At 45.6% G+C, this 21,055-nt stretch overlaps 2 protein-coding genes across 9 annotated transcripts in view; one reads left to right on the top strand and one right to left on the bottom strand.

Moving 5' to 3' along the window:
- LOC113203294 (collagen alpha-5(IV) chain-like) overlaps positions 1 to 19,811 on the top strand; it is a 188,995-nt gene extending 169,184 nt beyond the window's left edge. The window contains exons 2-29 of one of the 4 annotated variants that reach the window (XM_052266623.1): positions 4,439 to 4,482; positions 4,564 to 4,617; positions 4,783 to 4,818; positions 5,812 to 5,847; positions 6,284 to 6,355; positions 6,515 to 6,583; positions 8,174 to 8,227; positions 8,879 to 9,058; positions 9,300 to 9,362; positions 9,560 to 9,613; positions 9,926 to 10,031; positions 10,640 to 10,737; positions 12,021 to 12,147; positions 12,278 to 12,366; positions 12,452 to 12,541; positions 12,628 to 12,672; positions 13,157 to 13,183; positions 13,332 to 13,367; positions 13,497 to 13,601; positions 14,114 to 14,158; positions 14,230 to 14,292; positions 16,956 to 16,982; positions 17,490 to 17,543; positions 17,717 to 17,743; positions 17,992 to 18,027; positions 18,121 to 18,255; positions 18,372 to 18,522; positions 18,673 to 19,811. In XM_052266623.1, coding sequence (XP_052122583.1) covers positions 4,439 to 4,482; positions 4,564 to 4,617; positions 4,783 to 4,818; positions 5,812 to 5,847; positions 6,284 to 6,355; positions 6,515 to 6,583; positions 8,174 to 8,227; positions 8,879 to 9,058; positions 9,300 to 9,362; positions 9,560 to 9,613; positions 9,926 to 10,031; positions 10,640 to 10,737; positions 12,021 to 12,147; positions 12,278 to 12,366; positions 12,452 to 12,541; positions 12,628 to 12,672; positions 13,157 to 13,183; positions 13,332 to 13,367; positions 13,497 to 13,601; positions 14,114 to 14,158; positions 14,230 to 14,292; positions 16,956 to 16,982; positions 17,490 to 17,543; positions 17,717 to 17,743; positions 17,992 to 18,027; positions 18,121 to 18,255; positions 18,372 to 18,522; positions 18,673 to 18,677 — 1,928 coding nt within the window. In that variant the 3' untranslated portion in view covers positions 18,678 to 19,811. The other 3 variants (XM_052266624.1, XM_052266625.1, XM_052266626.1) reach the window with 3 other exon arrangements.
- The window catches only part of LOC113203300 (procathepsin L-like), a 601,094-nt gene that overhangs the window by 143,942 nt on the left and 436,097 nt on the right, over positions 1 to 21,055 (bottom strand). The window lies entirely within an intron of this gene.

The raw sequence follows: 21,055 nt of genomic DNA on the forward strand, positions 1-21,055 counted from the left end.
CCCTAGAGGAAAAAAGCAACTGGGAATTGCTGACGTTTTGCTAAAAGTAGGCTAAAACATCAGCTGACATTTGGCGGATTTTAACTAAGATTGACTGCGTTTAGCGGCGTTTTCCAGCGGTTCCACTAAAAATTGCAGACTTTTGACTTGCGTTCTACTGAGGGCTCTCCCTGTAACAGGAGTGAACTGATATTAGCTGAGTAGCTCGGCTGCGTTTTACCTGGCGGTTGACTAACTGTAACTGATATTACCTAAGAGGAACTGAAGGTGCGCCTGATGTTATCTGTCTCTTACCCTGGAGTCTACTGAAAAGCTTTGCTGTACTTGACTGACTTTTGCTACATTTTAACTAAACCTCGAAAACAAAGAAAAAATAGATTGCGTATTTGAACCCCGAAATATCAGGACGGAAGTCGACACTCTAGACCACTACGCTATACGCTTCTGTCTGGGTACGACCGGTCGGGGTAGAGTGTCTCTCTGACTAAATGACGGTTGAACTGACTTTCGACTGATCTTTACTGATATTTAACTGAATGTCACTGCGTTGCGAGCAGTCAGAACCCGCTACGGAGTGAAGGTCTTCAAAGAGAAATTTTTTAAGTCCAGCCCTCTACTCACAAAGGAGCAAACCTTCAGCTTAACGCAGTCACACAGTTTAACTGCATGTAGCTATAAATTGACTAATCTTGCTGGATCGAGTACTCTCGCAAATGTTAGTTACGGCATAGTCAAATTTTAGTTAAGGGGGCCGACTGACAGTTACTAAATTTTGAATATATTTTACTGAAATGACGTTTATCCAAAAGCCGTCTAAAACAGAGGCAAAATATAGGGTCTTTAGCTGACTGATAGTATTTGTACTTCAACTAAAGTGACTGAAAGCGGTCTCAAGTAACTAAAAGAAGAATCGGTCGGTATCAGCTCGAGTGAATGTATTTCCAGTCACTCTTAGTCGCGTCCGCAGTCGAGGAGCAGTTGTGATTAGTTAAACTTCAGTAAGAAAATGTGACTGCTTTTAGCTGTGAAGTAACTGATGCATAGACTGCATTTTGGCTGATTTCACGTTAGCTAAACTCGGATTAAAATGCCGGAATAATCCGGGAAAATCATTCTTATCCCAGTCGCAGTTAGTAATTCGCGGCCAAAAGCAGTTCGCTCAGTTCATCTGCAGTTAGATAATAGCAATCTTCAGTTAACTTTTCCTCTAGGGACATTTTCTTTTTTCCACAGATATATGTATTTATCAATATGCCAATATGCCTCTTTTTCCAAAATTCTTTTAAAAATACCGCAATCGGTTTTACATTGTCGAAATATTTTTAGCGTGCGACGTCGCAACACGCCTTCATTCTGCATTCATGTGTTGACCCAATTACCGTCTTTATGAAAAATTCCGCGGCCGGACTGATGGACGAGTATCGAGCCGCGTCTCGTTATCGACTCGTTCACACATGAATGTGCAAACAACGGCGCGGGAAGGCACGAAGAGCCGCGTGAAAAATAACGACCAACTCGCTATGGAGGAAAGGCACAACGCGTGTGCCAATCTGCCGTCGACAATAATTACGATTATTGACCGACTTTTGTAATCGTTCCTGCAATTAAAACAAATTTTTGTACCCCGTCGCGAGTAATTGAATTTGCTGGTCGAGCAGACGCGTTTTGTTTTGGCGGACGAAAAAGCTGAAACGGAACGCTCTGCCTAATGAAACGCGAGCGGTATGCCCTCCCTCTCTCATCACCGCCATCCCCACCCGTCCATCCCTTTACGAAAAGGGTGTGAAGTCCATTAATTAAAAGTAGAGTGCCTCTGGGCTGGCTTGGCTGGACGCTGTGAATATTTTCTCTTTTTTTGGCTTCCCTTTGCCGCTACATTTACCCGCCGGGCGGGGGTGTTTGCGGCGAGGCGGGGCGGGGCGCGGCGCTGGCCCGAGTCCATCCTTCTAACCCGCGAGCAGGGCTTTTGGATTGCACATGAAAACCAGTAGCGCTGGCCGGTTACATGTTCGTGAGAGCAGTGAATGAAAAGTTGTGTTTTCTGGGAATTATGCTACATGCAGAAATCGCGACGGTTTAAAATGTCATGCGCAACATTTAAATATGCCAAGTGCATTTACTCAAGATAGTAAATAATTCTTTGTTTCCACTGAAAAATAAAGGACTGAAACGATTCCAATACCTTTGCAAAGTCATAAAAAAGAGCATTCCAACAGAGCTATAACCCTTGCAAATTTTTGTGCCTTTCCATTTAACCCCGAGGAAGGCCTACCTTTGGTTTCCCATTTTTACGACAGAAAATTTGTCAGGACCTGGCCATCAATGTTTAAAACAGTGTATTTGCCTGCCTCGGTTCCTGGGTCGGCCTTTCACTCGCCCGCCCGGGCGCGCTGCCACCGACCCGGCCCGGCCCCGTGCGACAGACATGCTGACTCGAGACCCCATCGGTATGCAGGGCAGGCGGGCGCGCCCGGCCCACCCCCTGAGTCTATCTCTCTCCTCCGGGGGATCGCGATGCATGGCGGGCGGGTGCACGCCGCCAGGCCTGGCCGGGCGTTACCGAGCGCATTGTATCGGAATAGTAGCGCCCCGCCCCGCCCCGCCCCGCCCGGCGCTGCCCCGGCGGCGCGCGGACACCTGTTGTGAGTGTCCCTCGCGTGCTGCGGCGCCTCGTGTGAAAGAGCAGCAGCGGCCGGTTGTTATTTTATATCACGCGGTGGAAATAAAAAATGTAAAAAAATGCCCGCCTCTGCAGCCCCAGGTTACACGGGCGAGCCCGAAAGGGAGGAAGATGGGGCGGGGGCAGTTGCGCCGTGCCATGCCCCTGCTGCTGGCTGGCTGCGCCCCCCGCGTCTAATGCGTTCCTAATGCCTCGCCCCCTTTTGCTCAGGGGTGCTCCGCGGTGCGGCGTGCGGCGCTCCCCATGTACTCGGACGGGATGGCGGGGCCGGCGCGAAAAGCGCGGGAAAAATAAAAATATTTGAAAAGAAAACAAAAATGGTCCAGACGTGCGCATTAGTATTCCCCCATCCCATAGGCTCCCTAGTCTGTCGCACTATGAGGCGGATTCGTCATCATCATCGCCATAATCGCCCGCTCCGGCTGCTGAAATGGCTCGCCGTTCCTGGGGGTGCTGCGTCGCGCCTCGGCCGCGCCAACACCCTGCACCATCAAGGAAGCGGCAGGCACTCGCAGCATATTGCAAAGCGGTGTTGTTGCAGCCACATAGCGCGTGCACGTGGCTGTGTGCCGGATGTGTGTGAGGGGGAAGGTGGTGGTGGTGGTGCTGCTACGCCTTATCAAGCAGCCCCATGTCGTCTGCTTCCTCCGCGCGCCCCTCTCTAGCTGCTCATTCCGGAGAGAGCGAGGCGCGGGGGGTGTCGCATCTTGAGAGTGGAGAGCAAGGCGGCGGCAGCACTCAGCCTCGCACTCTCGCACACACGGGGAGGGCTCACTGCTCAACGCCATTACAATCTCGCCTTATGACTTTGAAAAGTGCTGGATCGCCCAAGTCCCCCCTCCCCCCCCCCCCTTGCCTGTGTGGGCGGCTGCTGGGCGCGGCGCTCTCCACCACCCCTCTGCTGACACCTGTCCCGGGGGGACCGCCGCGCCGCACGGCCCTCCTCCTGACTCAGCTCGTGTTGCTGTTTGGCCGGTCCTTCTCCCCCTCTCTCTCTCTTCCTCTCTCCCTCGCTCTCCCCCTCACTCCCTCTCCGTCTCCGTCTTCCTCTCCCTCTTTCTCTCCCTCTCTCTCTCTCTCTCTCTCTCTCTCTCTGTCTCTCTTCATGCCTCCCCCTCCTCGACCCCATCCCCTCCTCTTGCTTCCCATTTGGCAGTCGCTCCATCTCGCTGATTAACCTTTCCCTATCTTCTCTCCGGGAGTGATATTTTTTTACAGCCTCGGCCTCCCCCTTCTCCCCTGGTGGCTGCGCTGGGCTCCCTCCCCTTTCGACAAGGTGCTCTGCTCCCTCCCGGGGTCAAGCACCCATGTGTTGTGTGTGGGGGTGGGGCTGAGGCCATCGAGCACCTTTCTGCGACATCACACTCCACAGTGTTTAAGATTCATACCCATGCGCCCTGTGCCGCGCCTCTGCGGGCCTCCGCCCGGCTGGTTGGCTGCCCTTTGCCTCGCTCTTATCCCGAGCTATAAATATAATCCGTTGAGGGCAATTTGTCCCTCATAATTGCTCTGGAACTCTCACCACCGGTGGTGCTGCTGTGCACAGGCTCTCCCTCCCGTCTCCTGCCCCGCCCGCACCCCTCCCCCGCTCCGTTAAACACCTCCTCCTCAGCTCTACCGAATCCCCCCCCAAAGCCTGCTTAGGCCACCTTAGGCCTTCCCCGACCATCAACCAAGTCGCTAAAGCCTATAGTCCTCTCGCCCGTCCTCGAAATGTTTTGCTTAAAAATCTAATGAACTCCATTTATCTGTTTGCAGGACCCCCTGGGCCTCAAGGTCCACCTGGCAAGAGAGGAAAGAAGGTACGTCTTGGAAACGGCTTTTATGAAGACAGAATGCGGAGGGCGGCATATTTACATTTTTAATCGTTTTATTATTTTCAGGGTATACCCGGGGCCAAAGGAACGCCGGGGACCCCCGGACAAAGTGGATTTCCGGTAATTACTTACACTAGGTGTTTTCAGTTATTTAAAATTATTCTAATGCATGAAAGAAATGTATAGAGATGAACGAGACAAAAAAGTGTGACTAATACATGGAAAAGATCGATTATCCTTCAGTAGTTTGAACATTCTGTCAATTGTTGTATACTTTTATTCCAGGGCTCGAAGGGGCCCAAAGGCGATAGAGGTTTTGGGGTAAGGCCGTGCAGAAACTGTCTAGAAATCTACCCCTAGAGCGTCGTAGTGACATATTAGATGTTTTAGAACTCCCCTTTGTAATTTTTTTGCCCCACTCGTAGCTATCCTAAGCACATGTAGGCTTTCGCATTTTTTGGGCGTATTGCTTGCGTGCGGTTGTGTTGTGAGTGAGCGAATCGTTATGGCAGTTAAGCTCACATCCACACCACATAATGGAGGCCGTTGTTCCCAGCAGATGACTGGGATTGCTGCGCATTGCGCAACTGGTCCTCACTTTTGGGGAGCACCACTTGATTTCCTGATCGATGAGCCCGTCGCGTGTCCGCCGCGTGTTAAGCCGCGGGGCCCATTAGGATTGCGGAGGGTCAGGGAGGAGGGGTTGTAGGCGCCGGGCCGCACCACGCGGAGCGCCACGCGGAGCGCCACGCGGAGCGCCACGCGGAGCGCCACGCGGAGCGCCACGCGCCGCGCGCCAGCCGTGTGTCGCGACACGATTTATGCCGGCCTGGTCATTCCCCAGAGCGACACGGAAAGGGCGGAGCCTGGCGGAGCCTGCTCGCGCTTCCTCCGCCACGCGCGCCTCGCTGACAGCCGAAAGGCTTGTCGGCCTCTCCCCCTCGAGAAACAGCGGCGCCGCTGGGAATTATGCAGCCTCCGATGTAGAGTCATCCCCCTCGATGTTTGTTTTGGGGAAGAGCGCCTCTAATTTCTTAGAAATACTAGTGTGCTCAAGTATTATTATTTTTTCTTTATGATTTTGCTGATACATTGTCAGCTGTTGCTCCTTAGTAGTTGTCAGCTTCGTCGCATGCTGGTAATAATACTCTTCGTTTATTATGCTTTCCGTGATATTTTACTAATATTAGTTAAAAGCTATCTACTAACAGTCGCGCACGGCAAAGCTGGAAGACGAACAGTTTATTTTTCAATTCCAATTTCAAACCGACGAGTAGTCAACCTATCTGAGCGAATCGTTTTGTTTTCTTTAAGGGTGCGATCGGTTTGGACGGGCCCAAAGGTGACCCGGTGAGTTGAAGGATAAATGTGACTTGCAACGGAAGTCACGAGGTCTTAATGCTTCCTAGCTGCATCTTAGCATGTGTAAACTGGGGAAAATTATGAAAAAATGCTTTATTGTTTTAAAATTAGAATAGGATATTTGTTTCCTATTCCTGCATGATTTACTCCATCTCCCTTTTTTGGGGATCGGCATTTCTTAGGTGCCACCGCATCCTGTTCTTTGCTTTCTGTAAAAGTTTAAAGACAGCCTTGCGCAATGCTCTGCAAATCAAGGTATAAACCCGTTCCTCTGGCTTGAATTTTAAATTTTTTAAATTTTAAAATTGCAGCTGCTTCTGCCAGATAAAAAGAATAACTACTTACATGTCCATGCCGCTAATGCATGGCATCGCATCACATTGCGTGCTTCGACTGTTTCGTCATCTTCAAAATTTTGTTGCAGGGTGCACCCGGAGAGAAAGGCTCCAAGGGCGATCCTGGTGGTCCAGCGTTCGACATGTATGCCGCTGTCAAGGTAATTATTAATTCATAGCTCTTTCTTATAAAATTTTATTTTTACTTCCTCTCCCATACCTTAGCAATACTGTTGCAGTCTTCTGGATGGAAATAAACACTTTTAGAGATAATGTAAAGGAAATGGAGGAATTTTGCTGTAAACTTGCAATATTTGTAGGGGCTGAAGCGTTCAGTGACAACTCTCCGAGGAGGAACGTTAGGATACGCCGAAATCGTTGCGGTGAAGGTATGGAGACAAATGGGCAGCAATGCCTTGTCCGCATTCACATGTGCTTGGTTTTCTTCATTTGTTCCTCTTTGGTTGGCTGGTGGTTTACTTTTTTGTCTCCTTAGCTGTTGGGAGAGCTGCTGTCCTCTTTGTCTGTTTTTGGTAATTTGGTGAATTGATATGCAAAGGAAAAGTATTCTTAATTGGTGCCCTTTTTATTGTGGTTTTGTTCTCGGAGTAATTTGAGGCTAAAACACATTGCTCGCCGTCATTCTTCCATTCATATCCGTTACTAGCATAAATTTAAAACGTAGAATGCCCATCAAACGATTGTACCTAACCCCCTACTAGCCCTAAAAAGATTGCGATTACATCAAAATATCTCCTAAGTTATCTTTATTTGCTTTCATTTATGTCCCATTTCATTTCCATGTCTTTCACGCTTGTCAGCTCTCTTATTACTGGCATGCAAGACCATTAATATTTTGTTTTCTTTGCTCGTTTTGTATGTTTTGGTATGATGGTGTAGAACCTTTCATTTGTATAAAACTTCCGTATAGTAGATATGTTTTGATAGAAATGAAATGTTAAAAAGATTTCCGAACCAAAACGTTTATAGAGTTCCATTTCTGTTGTTATGTTTCGGTCAACATGACTGCTGTGGTAAATTAGTTTGAAAAACAGCAAACACACAAACTGCACAAGAACTTTAATAATCTGGGAGTTACATTCATTTTGTGCTGAATATTCGTACACCTAGCGTTTCCTTGCACGCGCTGCCCCTTCGACCCGCAGCGTGTCATAGGCATTCCGGCCCGAACGATTCAATGTGTAATCTTCTCAACAAGCAGCAGTTTGTGACGTAAGAGAAGTTTGTTTGACCATCGGTCACACACAATAAAGTATGTGAAAACCAGGTCACTAGAAGTCAAACACTGTTCTGCGAAAGACGTGGCTGTCTCACTCTCTTTGAAATGCAACATTTTATCGCGCAGTTTTAAGTGTCCGAATGTCACATGGCACGTGCAATGAGACAGCTCGTACGATTTTAGTATTTTGTTGCCCCAATTTGGAAGGAGGTACACCGTTAATGAAAAAATATAGTACCCAGCAGTGTTGTTTACTAGTTTGTTGTAATAGACCTATCTGTAGTGGCTGTGTTTTCTGACCTGTGTTGTGCGGTGACGGTTGACGATACTCTTGTATTTTTGCTTTAATTAGAAATATTATTGCACGAAAATTTAGCAGGAGTGCCTGCCTTTTGAAGTCAGTGATGTGTTTCTGAATGGCTATGTGCAGTGGAGGGTACGAACTTGAACACCCGCTGATCAATTTTTACTGTCAGTCGCGTTTCCTTCTGTATAAAAATTTGCTTATGAACCCATTTCAACATTTCGGGTAAAGTAAAGACATAACTTAACTTTGTTTTGGTTTGTGGTGTTCTTACGCCATGTGCAGCGGTCAACTCGTGCGCCCACTGCCTCCCGGCGGGCCTAGTGTAGTGCAGCAGGTGCTTTTGCCGCTTGCGCTCACTGGTTCGGGGGAGCTGGGGCGGTTCTGTCCCATAAGTTGATAAAACAATTCACGAGCTTTGTGGAATTCTTTTAGGGACTACAAGAGCAGGGGCTCAATATTTCGGCGCAGAACATCATATATGTCAAAGTAAGTGCAGCTTAATGAATGGTGCAGCTCTTATTGGGGCTGCTCTGCACGTCACTCGTTACCTGATCTTGGTCCGCTTCTCATCCTTGCTTTTCCGGACTGGTCTATCAACCTATGAAACAAACTGCTTTTTGGAACTTTTAAGGGAAACGGGTCTAAAGAAGTTGCTTGCCTTCGGTCGTAGCTGCTTTTAAAATAATAGTGGTCTTATTTATGTCAAAGACCAATCGTAACCACGTGATAAAACATTGCGACTTCCTCTATACTAACCATGAGCCAGTCGCTTGTACGTTTTACAACTTTCCTACTTGGTATTTTGAAAGTGTTTCAGAGTCTATGCAAAGAATATTGTTTGTCCCTCTCTGCTCTTGAAAATCATCCCTAATAACTGTAAGTGACCACCGAACAAGCACTGCATGAACTCATTCGCGTCACTGTCTTACGGAAGCGCCTGCGCTGCACTCTGCTTGTTTTGCATGCTTACTTTACTGTAATTTATTAGTTAGTTTGACTGTCGTTTTTTCCACTCGGTGCAGTAAAGGAAGAGTTGCGTTGTTTTTCGTGACTTGATTTACGTCTTATTTAAATTGTGGCTAGTTTTTTTCAAGGCACACCAGTTCGAAAATGTTAAATTGCAACTCTGTTGTGTAGGGCGAGCGAGGGGAGCCTGGGCCACCCGGGGCGGCGGGCCCTGTCGGCAAAGAGGGCCTACCAGGACAGGACGGGAGGCCCGGACCGTCCGGGGAGCCAGGACCACCGGGTGAGAGAGGAAGTGCGGGACCAGCTGGACCTGTGGGACCGCCGGGGCCGCCGGGAGCGCCAGGACTGCGGGTAAGTCACCTTTACCCCCTTTTCACGTGATCAACTGTAAACTTGTGCTTTGCTGTTCACTTACATAGGTCTGCACCAAGTGGTTACCATGGTTACTTCACATCGTTTATCTTGTAACCTAGGTACAAACTGCGGTTTTTCTCGCTGACCAGTTAATCCTTTGGCAGGAATCTGGCTAATGGCCATAAATTGTTTCTTGGCTGAGTTTTGGAGGTCACTTCCGGCATTTCCGATGTTTCAGGGACAACCAGGCCTCATGGGTCCACCAGGTTTTCCGGGCATCCCAGGACAATTAGGATTATCTGTGAGAATTTGCTTAGTGCATCCGAATGAATACTGGTAGCACAAATATGTAATTTCCCTATTCAAGAGAGTTAATATTGCAGAAAACGTAGATACTGGCTATAATGTTGCCTTATTCATTCGGATTGTTAGTAAATGCGAATAAATACATATAACGGAATAGGAGTTTCCAGTTCTATTGTTTCCAATTTTGTTCAGGGCATTCCGGGGCAAAACGGAACAGATGGACTTCCTGGTCTACCTGGCCAACGAGTAAGTCGCCTCGGTGGCATTTTTGCCGGTGGCGCGGAGTTCCTTCCTGGTTGATGGTTTTTCAGCTTCTTAAGGTTTTGGGGCTCCTGTTTCCTTTGATTTGAATAACATACATTCTGGAGCTCTTTCTCTTCATTTTTACCTTTGCCCCTGCTAACATTTAGCTTTTCTTTCGTTGTAAGACATTTACTAACCCATGTGTTTTACTTTTCTAATCCTTAATTCCGTGCTCGAGTTGGTGGTTGGAACTAGCTAGTCCTTGTACAGCAGTCAGTGTTACTTTGTCTCACTTTGTGTACTTTGTGTTGACAGGGTGAAAAGGGCGACAAGGGCGAGAGGGGTATGACGACTACGCTGACAGGAGACCAGTTCCCTACTGGTATAATCGAAGGCCCACCCGGTCCACCAGGCCCACCAGGTGAGGAATTTATTACAGCAAAGATGTCGTCTACAGTCTTGAGAAGGGTGAAATGACCGGTGTGCCAAAATGGTTACGTTGATGATTTCCCAGAAAGTACGTCCGTTTTTGTCAGAATCGTGCGGGGAATTGCGGAAGGCCCGGCGGCGCCTGCGAGACGTAGGGTAGGCCGTCCCACAGCACACGCATGCACTCCTACTATAATGTTGCCTACCTGCCAGGCGCTATGAGAGCCTGATTTGGCTGAGCTTGGCAGGTTATGGACGTACCTTCCGGGTCATCTCTTAACGCCGCGTACTAGATAACTCGAGAATCTGGGGTTGCGTGTCGAGACAGTGACGGTGGTTAGTCGCAATGTAGAGTTGTTTGCCGTAGCTAAGTTGTAAAAGACCTGACGCAGAAAAAAAGTGGTAAGCAGTATATTTCGTGACGTAGTATTTCTGTAGCGGTACATCAGAGACAGTACTTTTCTATTTGTAAAACAGTAATGTAGCACTCAGTGTATTGTTGGTCGTATTTTTGTATTTTAAAGTTACATTTGTGGTAGTGTTTGTGTTTTCATTAGCTTGAAGTAGATCGCCGTAGTGACGTAGATTGTTATTTGACAGGTCCAGAAGGTTTGAGAGGAGATAAGGGCGATTCAGGCCCAGCTGGCCCAGAAGGTCCGAAGGGCGAGGTTGGAGAGAGAGGGAAGCGCGGAAAAAGGGTAAGGATTGTAACATGCCAGTCTACAAACTTTCCTTTCCTCCAAGATACCCTACTTTCTTATCGTAATTTTTTTATTTAAGACTATGCCAAGATTCATTATTTATTACTTTTTAAAACTCTAATCATAAAATTCCACCCTAAAAAATTAAAATTTACACGTTTTTCCATAAAATGTTTATTTTTGTTTTTTAGTTTCTGATACATGGCTTTGTGTGTTCGTTTTACTTTGGATGTGTTTATTTGTCTCTTCTGACCTGAGGGGGCCACGACTCACGTAATCCTGTGTGCAGGTGGAAGTGTATTTCCTATGTAACCCCTGTAGTATAATAAGCAAATGTTGAAAAATTGTCATTTAATTTCACCTAATTATCCAAATTTAACGGTTTTAGCCCAAGAAATTCAACAAAATTTATGTGTAATCCATGTACTTACGTAATCCTGCGTACATCCTGAAACGAAGTGGTGGCCCCCTCGCTGACCTGTGTCTTTTTTGCTCCTGTTCCTATTCCTTATCTAACATTTGCTGTAGTGCTTTGGTAACATTTGTGGTGGTGTTTCTATGCTTCTAATACGGCCTTTCATATCTTATTTAACACACTAACTGGACATAACTAACACAATTAACAACAGCTTTTTCACATAATACAAAATAGCCATCCCTCACTCTTTGATAACTGCGTTATGATAACATCCGCGGTAGGCTTACTGTGGTGGTATATACTTATTGCTTTGTGTATTTTTTATTTCCTTCTAACACAATACGGTAGTTTGAAGAAATGCTTGTGGAGGTGAAGCCTGTGTAGACTAACAAGTTCTTTCTTTCTCCGGTCTTTCCGGTAAGTCAAACGTTGCTGGGAGGTGTGCATGGCACGGTCATGAGAGATGTACCTTGCACACTCGACCTGTAGTGTAAACATTTGCTTGCGCATGGCTTCCTTTCCGACTAACCATCGTATTTATGAGCCTGTCTATTACCACTGCCGTAATGGCAGCATTTGCATCTCTGCCCGGCTCCATGTTCCAAACGGCTGCACCGGAATGTGTGTAATACGTTTAACACCGTTAATTAGCTAAATTAACAAAGTTCTGACAGCTTCGTGCCGCACTTCTAATGGAACCTGCTATTAACTCCCTGTTGCTATTTAAAAAAATAAAAACATTTAGTGGAGTGCGGCTGACATCACACAGCAGAACATTTAAAAAAGGGTCATATTGACTCAAATTTAACGTTGCCGTTGGAACATGAGAAAGGCTAAGCTGACTCGACTCGCTCCGAACCAGGGAAGGAAAGGCGACCCAGGCACAGCGGTGGAGCGCGGACTACCGGGCCTGCCCGGCCAGAAGGGAGAGCCGGGAGAGGCCGCACTTCGTGGAGAGAAGGGAGACAAAGGGGATACTGGGGTATCAGGTAAAGTCTCTGTTGGACGGGCAGGGGAGTCTCCGAGTGGGAGCGTGGCCGCGCGTGCCCTTTTTATTCCACTCCAGTGTCTGTCTCTCTCTCTCGCACCCGACTGACTCGTCATCTCGTCTTTCTGCAGGTTCAAAGGGCGATATGGGTCTCTTGGGGCCTCCGGGACTCGACGGTCAGAACGGCGCGACCGGGCCGCAGGGTCCGCCAGGCCTTCCGGTGAGTAGTGGTGCCTCCAGCCGCCCCCGGCACCCACAAGCACGTCGGCATGCCCACGTCGCTCACAGCTTCCCTCTGTTTGCAGGGTATGTCCGGGCCCAAGGGGGAAAAGGGCGAGTACGGCGACATCGGCCACCCCGGTTTGATGGGTCCTCCCGGCCTTCCAGGTCCACCGGTGAGTAAACGCGCGGTGGTTTGAACTTGCCTCCTCCGCTGCTATTGCATGTCATTACGATCACCATCCTCTCTCTCTGCTCACAGGGATATCCGGGTGTGAAGGGAGACAAAGGCGAGAAAGGAGAATCGGTAAGAGTCTGGCGTTGGATTGAGATAATGGTAGCTCAGTGACGTGTTTTTAAAGCAATCGGTCGTGTAGTGCCGCTTTCTAAGAAATATTCGACTCTTATGAAGCATTTCTTTTGTAGCTCCCGTCGCGGGTGGCTAGAGTAAGTGAATAGACGTCATGTCCAAACATTTGAAAATTGTCTCGTTTCTTGCTCATGGCTTCTAAAATGCTCTGAGAGAGTGGAATGGCAAATTTAAAGTGTGCTGTTTAACTTCACAATCTGTGTCAGTTAAAGCAGAATTTTGACATGTGCTGATAGGAATATTTCTGGTATTTTAAGTCATTATATTGTTAAAAGAACGACTAGCAATCCAGGTTAAAATATATGGCACGGCTTCAATGCACGACTGACTGTTCATGCATCTGAGGTTTTGAAGTGATTGTTGCACGCTAATGAATGTTTGCATTTTGTCTTTCTTTTTACGGCTACTTCGGGATCTTCAGAAATACAAAAAGATCAGACGACGGCAGGTAAATATCTTCTCTGCCCCTTCTGCTCGCAAAGCTACCTAGATATAATGGAAATATGCGAGACTGCGAGAATGCGCCCTGATTGCATTTTGATCCTTACCACGTCACATGCCATCTTTTAATACACTTTCCTTTTCTTTTTGAGCAGGGTGATGGGACCTTTGAGACAGGAGGCAGCGAATTTGTAAGTAGTATTGTAACTGCTTCCCATTTTTTTGGATCTCGTACTAGACGTTGAACGTCACTCGTTCTCGCATTAATGTGTAATTACGATGACATGATCCTACTCTCTTTATGCCTTTCTTTCAATCAGGTTATGGGACCACCAGGCCCGCCTGGGCCCGGCGGCGCACCAGGCCTTCAGGGTCCGCCTGGCATCAAAGGCGACAGAGGGATGGATGGAGCGAAAGGAGACATGGTAATGAAATAGGCGCTCAGGCCTACACGCTGGGTTTCTTTACTATGTATGTTATACATGGCTATGTTAATCTATGCACTGAACGAGCTTTATTAAAATTCTTACATTACGTTCTTGGCCATCTTGCATAAAAAATCTCTAATTTTTTGTACCTACACTGGAAGTCCAAATGTGTGAAAACTGCGCAGGTGTTGGTTTGTGAATTCAAATTTACACACAAATGGAAATCAAGGTGTAAATTATCCTGGGCTTTTTGGTCACTTTTGCCAGTGTATGAATAGAAACTTACAACATCTGTGTACTCCGGTGTGTAAAGTAAATTTATACTTTAAACTCTAAGAAATTTCACTTAATTTACGCATTGTGGATAGATTTGCATAAGTTATGTGAGAACAGCAAAATGTCACGAATACTCGACCAACTATGAGTGTTGAGTATTGACACCGAGATTTGTTTATAAATTAATCTTTTCGTCTGCCAAACTACATTTGCCTCACTTTTTAATGTTTCAGGGCGAGAAGGGAGGGAAGGGGGATCCTGGGCCAATGGGGCTACCCGTAAGTACCAACAGTTTTACCTGAAATCATCCATGCACTGCGCCGGTGCTCACTGTTATACTTGCCTCTAGGGCCCGATGGGACTGCGTGGTGAGCCTGGGAGGGCAGGTGATCCGGGAAAGCCAGGCCCGATGGTAAGACCTGTCGTGTGAACGTGACCAAGTGATACTAACACGCAAGCTGACTGGCGGGCTGTAGAGTTGTGCATGAGGCGCCACCTGGTGGAGGGGTGGGGCAGGGGCATCAGCTGCACAGTACAAAGTAGGAGGATTGCCGTCCGAAGAGAGACTCTTATACTTGTTAGAGGGATGTATGTGGGGAGGAGAGATGTACATTATAGGTTTGTATTGACTTTAAGGCTGTCGTCGCCGAATTGATTTGATTGCCATAAAGATCCCAAGTATTAGGGCTGTGCCCACTTAGTCAAGCGCGAGGTTTACTCGCACGTGGGATGTTTATGATCGACAAATCTTTTTGTCGGAGGTAGTACATCAGGGGCACGCCAAGTTATTTAAAAAAAAAAGCCTTTAAGAACCCAGCAACATGCCGATATTTCGGTAATAATTCGTCATTTTTAAATTCTTTTCATTTCGGACCGAATGATGTTGGGATCACTTTAGTGTTGCCTCGCCGTTTTCATTGTAATTATGAAGCATAAGTTTGATGTACAGTTTCATGGAAACAAATCTCATTTTGTATAAATTTGTGGATAACTCTTCTTTCGTGCTGAAATGCATATAATGTTATCCAATCATATAATGATTGTGGATGGCTTTCTCTTAAATGTAGTATGTATAATACCTATCAAGACTCAATTGACGTTATGAAATTATTATTTAGAAAAGAAAACAGCAGCTATTCGATTGTACGAAAAATCGAGGAATGTATTTATTTTTTACATCAAATGGCCAGTGCAAATATTAGTTGTAATCTCCGAATTTACTACGTAAAGTTGTATGACAGTTTCTGACATCCACAATATTGTGGGAATCGTGATATCAGGTATGAAATTGATGTCCATAGTCAAAATGGAGTTTCTTCACACTTTTATATCTGAAACCAGTATGGACATACTGTTTTGTTCTCTCAATTGTTCTCGCTAAGAGTTTGATCGTGCCAAAAAATGGCCGCGTGGTGCATCGTTATCTTGCCCTTTTCTATTTTATATGAATGCGTTACTATTAAAGTGTACTTAACATAGTCTATAGCAACGGTAAGCATCGACAAGCGATCAGTAAAGTTGTTCTGACAAACACCTGTTCGCTAACAGTCATTCTGACTCCCTTTTGCCTAAACACGCCGCATAAATCAAGCATTCCTAACTTTTCGTATACTTGGCTGTAAAGAATACTCATATTGTATTTATATATTGTCTAGGACGTCTAGGTTACACCCCAAACTTGTAAAACATAGGTGGGGACTTACATCATTGTATAAAGTGTACAACCGGATCAATTCGTTAGGTTTAAGTTTATTGCTAAGAGAGTAATTTTCATTTCCATATCGACTACATTCCTCTTCATCATCCTATTTGTATCGTAGTTATCATATAACAATTGTACTCCATGGCTGTTGCGTTGCACATCAGTCGCTGCCGCCGATTCACAGTGCATCTACTAACCGTCATTTCTGTCGCCTCACGCCAATCCGATCTTCCTGTATTTATTATAAATGGGAATTGCCTGAAATGCAATTTTCTTTGTTAACCAATGTGATACCATCAATGACATTTTGCTAACATAAGTATTGTATTGCTAGGTCAGTTATAGTTCCACTGCCAGATTCTTTGTTGTTTTTTGTAATGTCTTGGTGTGTAAGATAAGATATTTCGAAAAATAAAAGAGTGTGTGCATGAAGTTCACAATGCTTGAAGCAGTGTGCGGCTAAATCGTAGATGGTTTGTTACCTATCAACCCCATCTTAAACCCTCAAACTGGCAAAAATATCAGATAAAGTCAGTGATTAAAATTAAATTTACCAAGCTCCACCTAGTTCCATAATTTCGGACTTTGACACGATTTTTTCATCCTCAATTGAGAAACGCGTACTGGGATGTACTGTTTTCACTCCTTATATCACTGATGTAAATTTTCCGTTTGTTTACGTCTCTGAGGTTTTTGCCATGGTCTTACAACGTGCAAGTAAAAATCACCTTCAAAACCGTGAAAAAAATATAAGCATCTGTAGAAAATAATGGCAGACGGTGCCAGACACATTCGTGATAATAACGACTTTTATCAGTGACAATCTGCGATTGAATCTGCGTATTTTTCCTGGCACTTAATGTGACAATGCATTTTTTCTTGTCTTGAGAAAGCTGTAACACTACTAAACGCCTTTTTTCTCTCTAGTGTGAGTAATAGTTAAATTTACTAACACTTTATGCTTTTACCGAACTCTTATTGACGAATTCAACGTGTAGTATAGTTGCCTTTGATCAGACGTTCTCACAATACAGCTCCACATGACGCGACGCTTCGAGCAGCAAAAGTTTTAAAAACAAGGACAAGTCATAAATTTGAGCCATTGATCGCAATCTGAAAACACATTTTATTTTTAAGTCATGAAACTGCTTATTGGTCATGCGTTTTTTCGCATGCGTCTGTAGCTCACTCACTACTTCAACACACAATACTTCACTGCGCGCGCTATATTATTGAAAATAATCCCTATCACAACATTTCCATGGCCAAGAAGAATAAATCGCACCTTAAATGTTACCAATTCAGTATGAGTAATCAACCCTTTCTCTCTAGATTCATTTATTTCTATTATTTTGTTTTCTTACATTCTTCAGGGGCAGCCGGGTCTTGATGGAATGAAGGTATGTGTACTCGGCGCCGCTTGCTTTTCCCTGTAGAAAGTAAACGCGGGTGAATTGGGCCAGTTAGTGCCGGCTCATATTCGTGCACCGCGGCATACTGACTGCCGAACGTGTTTGCCGTGATGGGAGTGCGGGGGCGATTTCCTGACCGTGTGTTGCAGTGGGGGCAGTGTTCGGAAAGTGCCTCCACACTTCACAGTTGCCGCGTTTGGCGTGCACTGTGCACAATACAGCACGTGCACTGTCTGAACTCACCCGCGTTCGTTTTTTTATAGGGAGGACCCTTTCATAATAAAAAAAAACAGTACAGCCACTCAAACGACTGAACTAAGATAACGCACGCTACCCACGTCAGCGTATTAGACTTTTGCTTTTGGTGCTGAAAAGATGCTTTCCTAACAATTCCGTTAACATGCATGAAAACCACGTATGCAAAACTTGCGTCATGTTTGAGGTACGCTTTGTTTAGAGACACAATATCGTAATGTGTTACAAATTGTTCTACAGGGTGGCCAAGGAGAACCAGGGTCCAAAGGCGAAAGAGGCGAGCCGGGTCTTCCGGTAGGTACCACTCTAAGAGAAATAAGTGTTCTGTTTTAGGTGTGCTATGGATGCTGTGTGACAGCTAATACTTAATCTAGTTGTGCTGCCTTAACAATATGCAGTCCACCCAGATATTGCTTCTCCGTTTAACCTGTGTTTGTTAACGTCCACTTTCTCTGTCTTGCAACCAGGGCACGGACGGAATCCCAGGCCAAGAGGTAAAGCTATCCTTATCTATAACCTTACCTCCCTTTACTTACCCACCACACTTCTCTCCAAACTACAAGACCAAATAACGTAAATCACCCGTCTGGGTTAAAAAAAAAATAACAGCTAATTTTACTTTGGTCATGTGTTAGGAGTGGCGAATGCCAAAGAATAAAGCCATGCATCAGAGACAAGGCTAGATTATTGGCGCTGACAGTTGAGTTCTCAAATGAGTAATATCTCAATGTTTTTTCCACAGGGCCCCAAGGGTGAGAAAGGCGCCATGGGCGAAACTGTAAGTACACCGAATTCGGCCTGGGGTAAACGGTGTTTTGCACGCTGAGGGAGAAATAAACAAAGAGGGAATACCTTGTTCATGCGTTGGCAGGGACCGCCGGGCAAACGTGGACGGAAAGGAGACAAGGGAGACAAAGGCGCACAGGGCGTGCCAGGGCTCGACGCGCCTTGTCCACTGGGAGAGGATGGCCTTCCACTGGCTGGCTGTGGCTGGAGACCGCCGTCGGTACGTTTAACATTAATGTCTCAGTACTTTTCTCGCGACCCACTCGCCTCAAATCATTGGCTAACATGGTGTGGTGTTGGTGTCTCGCTTGACTAACCCCGCACACCCGCTAACAGGACCTGTCCATCCCCACCGCTGCGCCACCCTCGTACCGCAATTCCATGCACGGAATGCCTTCGCAACAGTCGCACGCCACAGCGTCGGACGACTTCGACAACGACTATGATGAGAATGGAGCAGACGAAGAAGACGGCGAGGAAGACGATGGTTAATCCCAGTTCACTTTTTTGTTAATACCTATATACTGACTTATTCACCTAGCTTCCCTTTCTTAACTAGGTGGATAGGCAACTATAATTGTGCTGCCGAGCCCTTCTCTATTTTGGCATCCCGTTTCATGTGTGTTTTTCGTTACAGAATGAGCTGCGGCAGTGGAATGAAGACGATTGAAGGAAGTGTAAAAAAAGTGTACTTAGTGTAAGAAAGTGTACAAAAAGAATTCGAGGATCGTGTTAAGTGACAGTACAGATCTGTACATGCTCGGCATAGTTGGCGCCGACACAAAAAACAATCGTATTTCACTATGAAATGAAAACACAAGACACCCTCGTGCAATATGCTTAAGTTAATTGTAAGTAAATTAATTGAATTAAGTTAATTACTTGTAATCTCCATTTGAAAATAAGACTGAGCAGAACGCAAACATTTATCATATTGAGTGTGGAGACAATCTTATGTCAGTTTATTAAAATACACGAACGTAGCAGTTTGCAGGATATCTTTTGTTTGCCCTAGCTTTGTGGCATTTGCAGTCTCACACGTCCATAATATACCGAGAAACATATAAAACCACAATTTCAGCGGTGATCTGCCAATATATGTTGTCGCGGTGTATACTTGTCCTATGAACCGCGGGTTCACCAACGACCCAAGCTCCCCGGTTTGACCGTAAACTATCGCCTACCGTGATTGCCTTTCTCTATAGCGGGCTACCGGTGGCTAATGATTGTTGCCGTCGCTCACGCACAGTAGTGACTTTAATTTTTTGTCAGCATTCCCGCAATGCTTCCTTTAAAATAGAAAGTAATTTGTTGTTTGTCAGGTGTTGCTTAGGCTACAAGAGGGGTGCCTAGGCAAATTTTAACTTTGGGAAAATTACAATCCGTTGGCCAATTTAGTTTAACTTTGTGCGCTCCAGTGAAACACACTGAGGCCGTATGATTTTTGAAAGAAAGATGAATTGCCACCTGTAACGTTCAGTAAGAATAAAGTTGTATATACTGTATACTGTAGTATCTAATTCGATGTTTGTAAAGCGCATATTTTGTACATTTATTGACGTTTACGTTAGCACGTATCTCTGACACAATGATAACAAAGATGTCATGACTAAGTTGTCTGAAATGCCAAAGAAACCCTGCTCATACTGTGTTCTCGACAGAAATGCTAAGAACTCATGTGTTTGTTTATCATTTGCAAACTTTCACCGATAGAATAACTGTTGTGGTACCGGGTGTCCCGGCTCTTACATGCCAGTACGTTGGGTTGCCTATGCACTGGCAGCAGGGGCTGCAGGCGCGGGGCGGGTGGCGGAGGAGTGAAGGGAGCTGCCACTCCTCCGCCACCCGCCCCGCGCCTGCACCCCCTGCTGCCAGTGCATAGGCAACCCAACGTACTGGCATGTAAGAGCCGGGACACCCGGTACAGTAAGAGAAATGTTCCCTAAAATTCAGCTTGTTCCTGCAAACTTTCACGTGGTCTCTTGATATTTCAAACAGATGTGTGATATAAATAATTAGGAACGTGTATATGCACTTGGAATGGTGTGTAGTCTCTATCAAAAATAGAATTACAACTGCAAGTAGATTTATGGCAATCAAATTTGTACATTTCTTCGTATTGTGTAGTATTTATTACCGTGATTGAAAATAAGAAATATTTGCAAAATAAAAATAAAAAATTTGATCAACTCAAATCCTTATATTTTTACTGGTTGCTACCACCTTGTCAGTTGCTTGAGTGATATACTCCACACTCTACAACGAGAAAATTGGAACACGAGACATATGCCCGTTTTCTTGATTTCCGAACTGTTTCCAGAACGTTGTTAGGACATATCGTGACTTTTGCCGCGTTGCTGACAAGCCATTATCTGTTCATCTGCATCTCAGCAGGAAACTCAAGTGCCCGTCGTGACGTATACCTCGGACCATCCCTAGCAAAAAAACAAACATGACATAAGAATATGCAATAAAAAGGGCTAGTGGAAATGTTGAAAAGTCTCATTATAAATAAGCTGCTCAGTTTTAAGTGGACCAAGAATAAACCTACAAAAGCTAGACCTTGGTACCCGCTATTCGTCACGTAGGTGGAATTTTAATCACAAAAAAGGAAAAGGATAAATTACGTCGTTTTCTGCGATGTGTAAAGTGGATTCATATTAAAAATTCTCTTATCCTTTACTAATGGTGGCTAAGTGGGGTACTACAAAGGAATCACAGCACAGACAAAAGGAAGATAAGGAACGAAGATTCCACGACGAAGGGGTATAAAAGAGCACCTGTTAGCTGCAAACGGCACTCTGTAACCTATCTCAGGTGAGTACTAAAGCCAGGCGTTATTCATATTTACGATGGCAGCGTTGCTCATTTCGTTAAGAGCGGATATCCCCGTTCCCCGCAAAATTCTTACAAATTTTATATTTTCATTCATTTATTTTGCAGACATCATGAAGGTCCTCATCGTTCTCGCCGCCTGCGTGGTGGCCGCCATGGCCGCCATCCCCTCCGACATGGAGATC

The sequence above is a fragment of the Frankliniella occidentalis genome, unplaced genomic scaffold (assembly GCF_000697945.3).
Source record: "Frankliniella occidentalis isolate FOCC.00 unplaced genomic scaffold, Focc_3.1 Scaffold41, whole genome shotgun sequence".
NCBI lineage: Eukaryota > Metazoa > Arthropoda > Insecta > Thysanoptera > Thripidae > Frankliniella > Frankliniella occidentalis.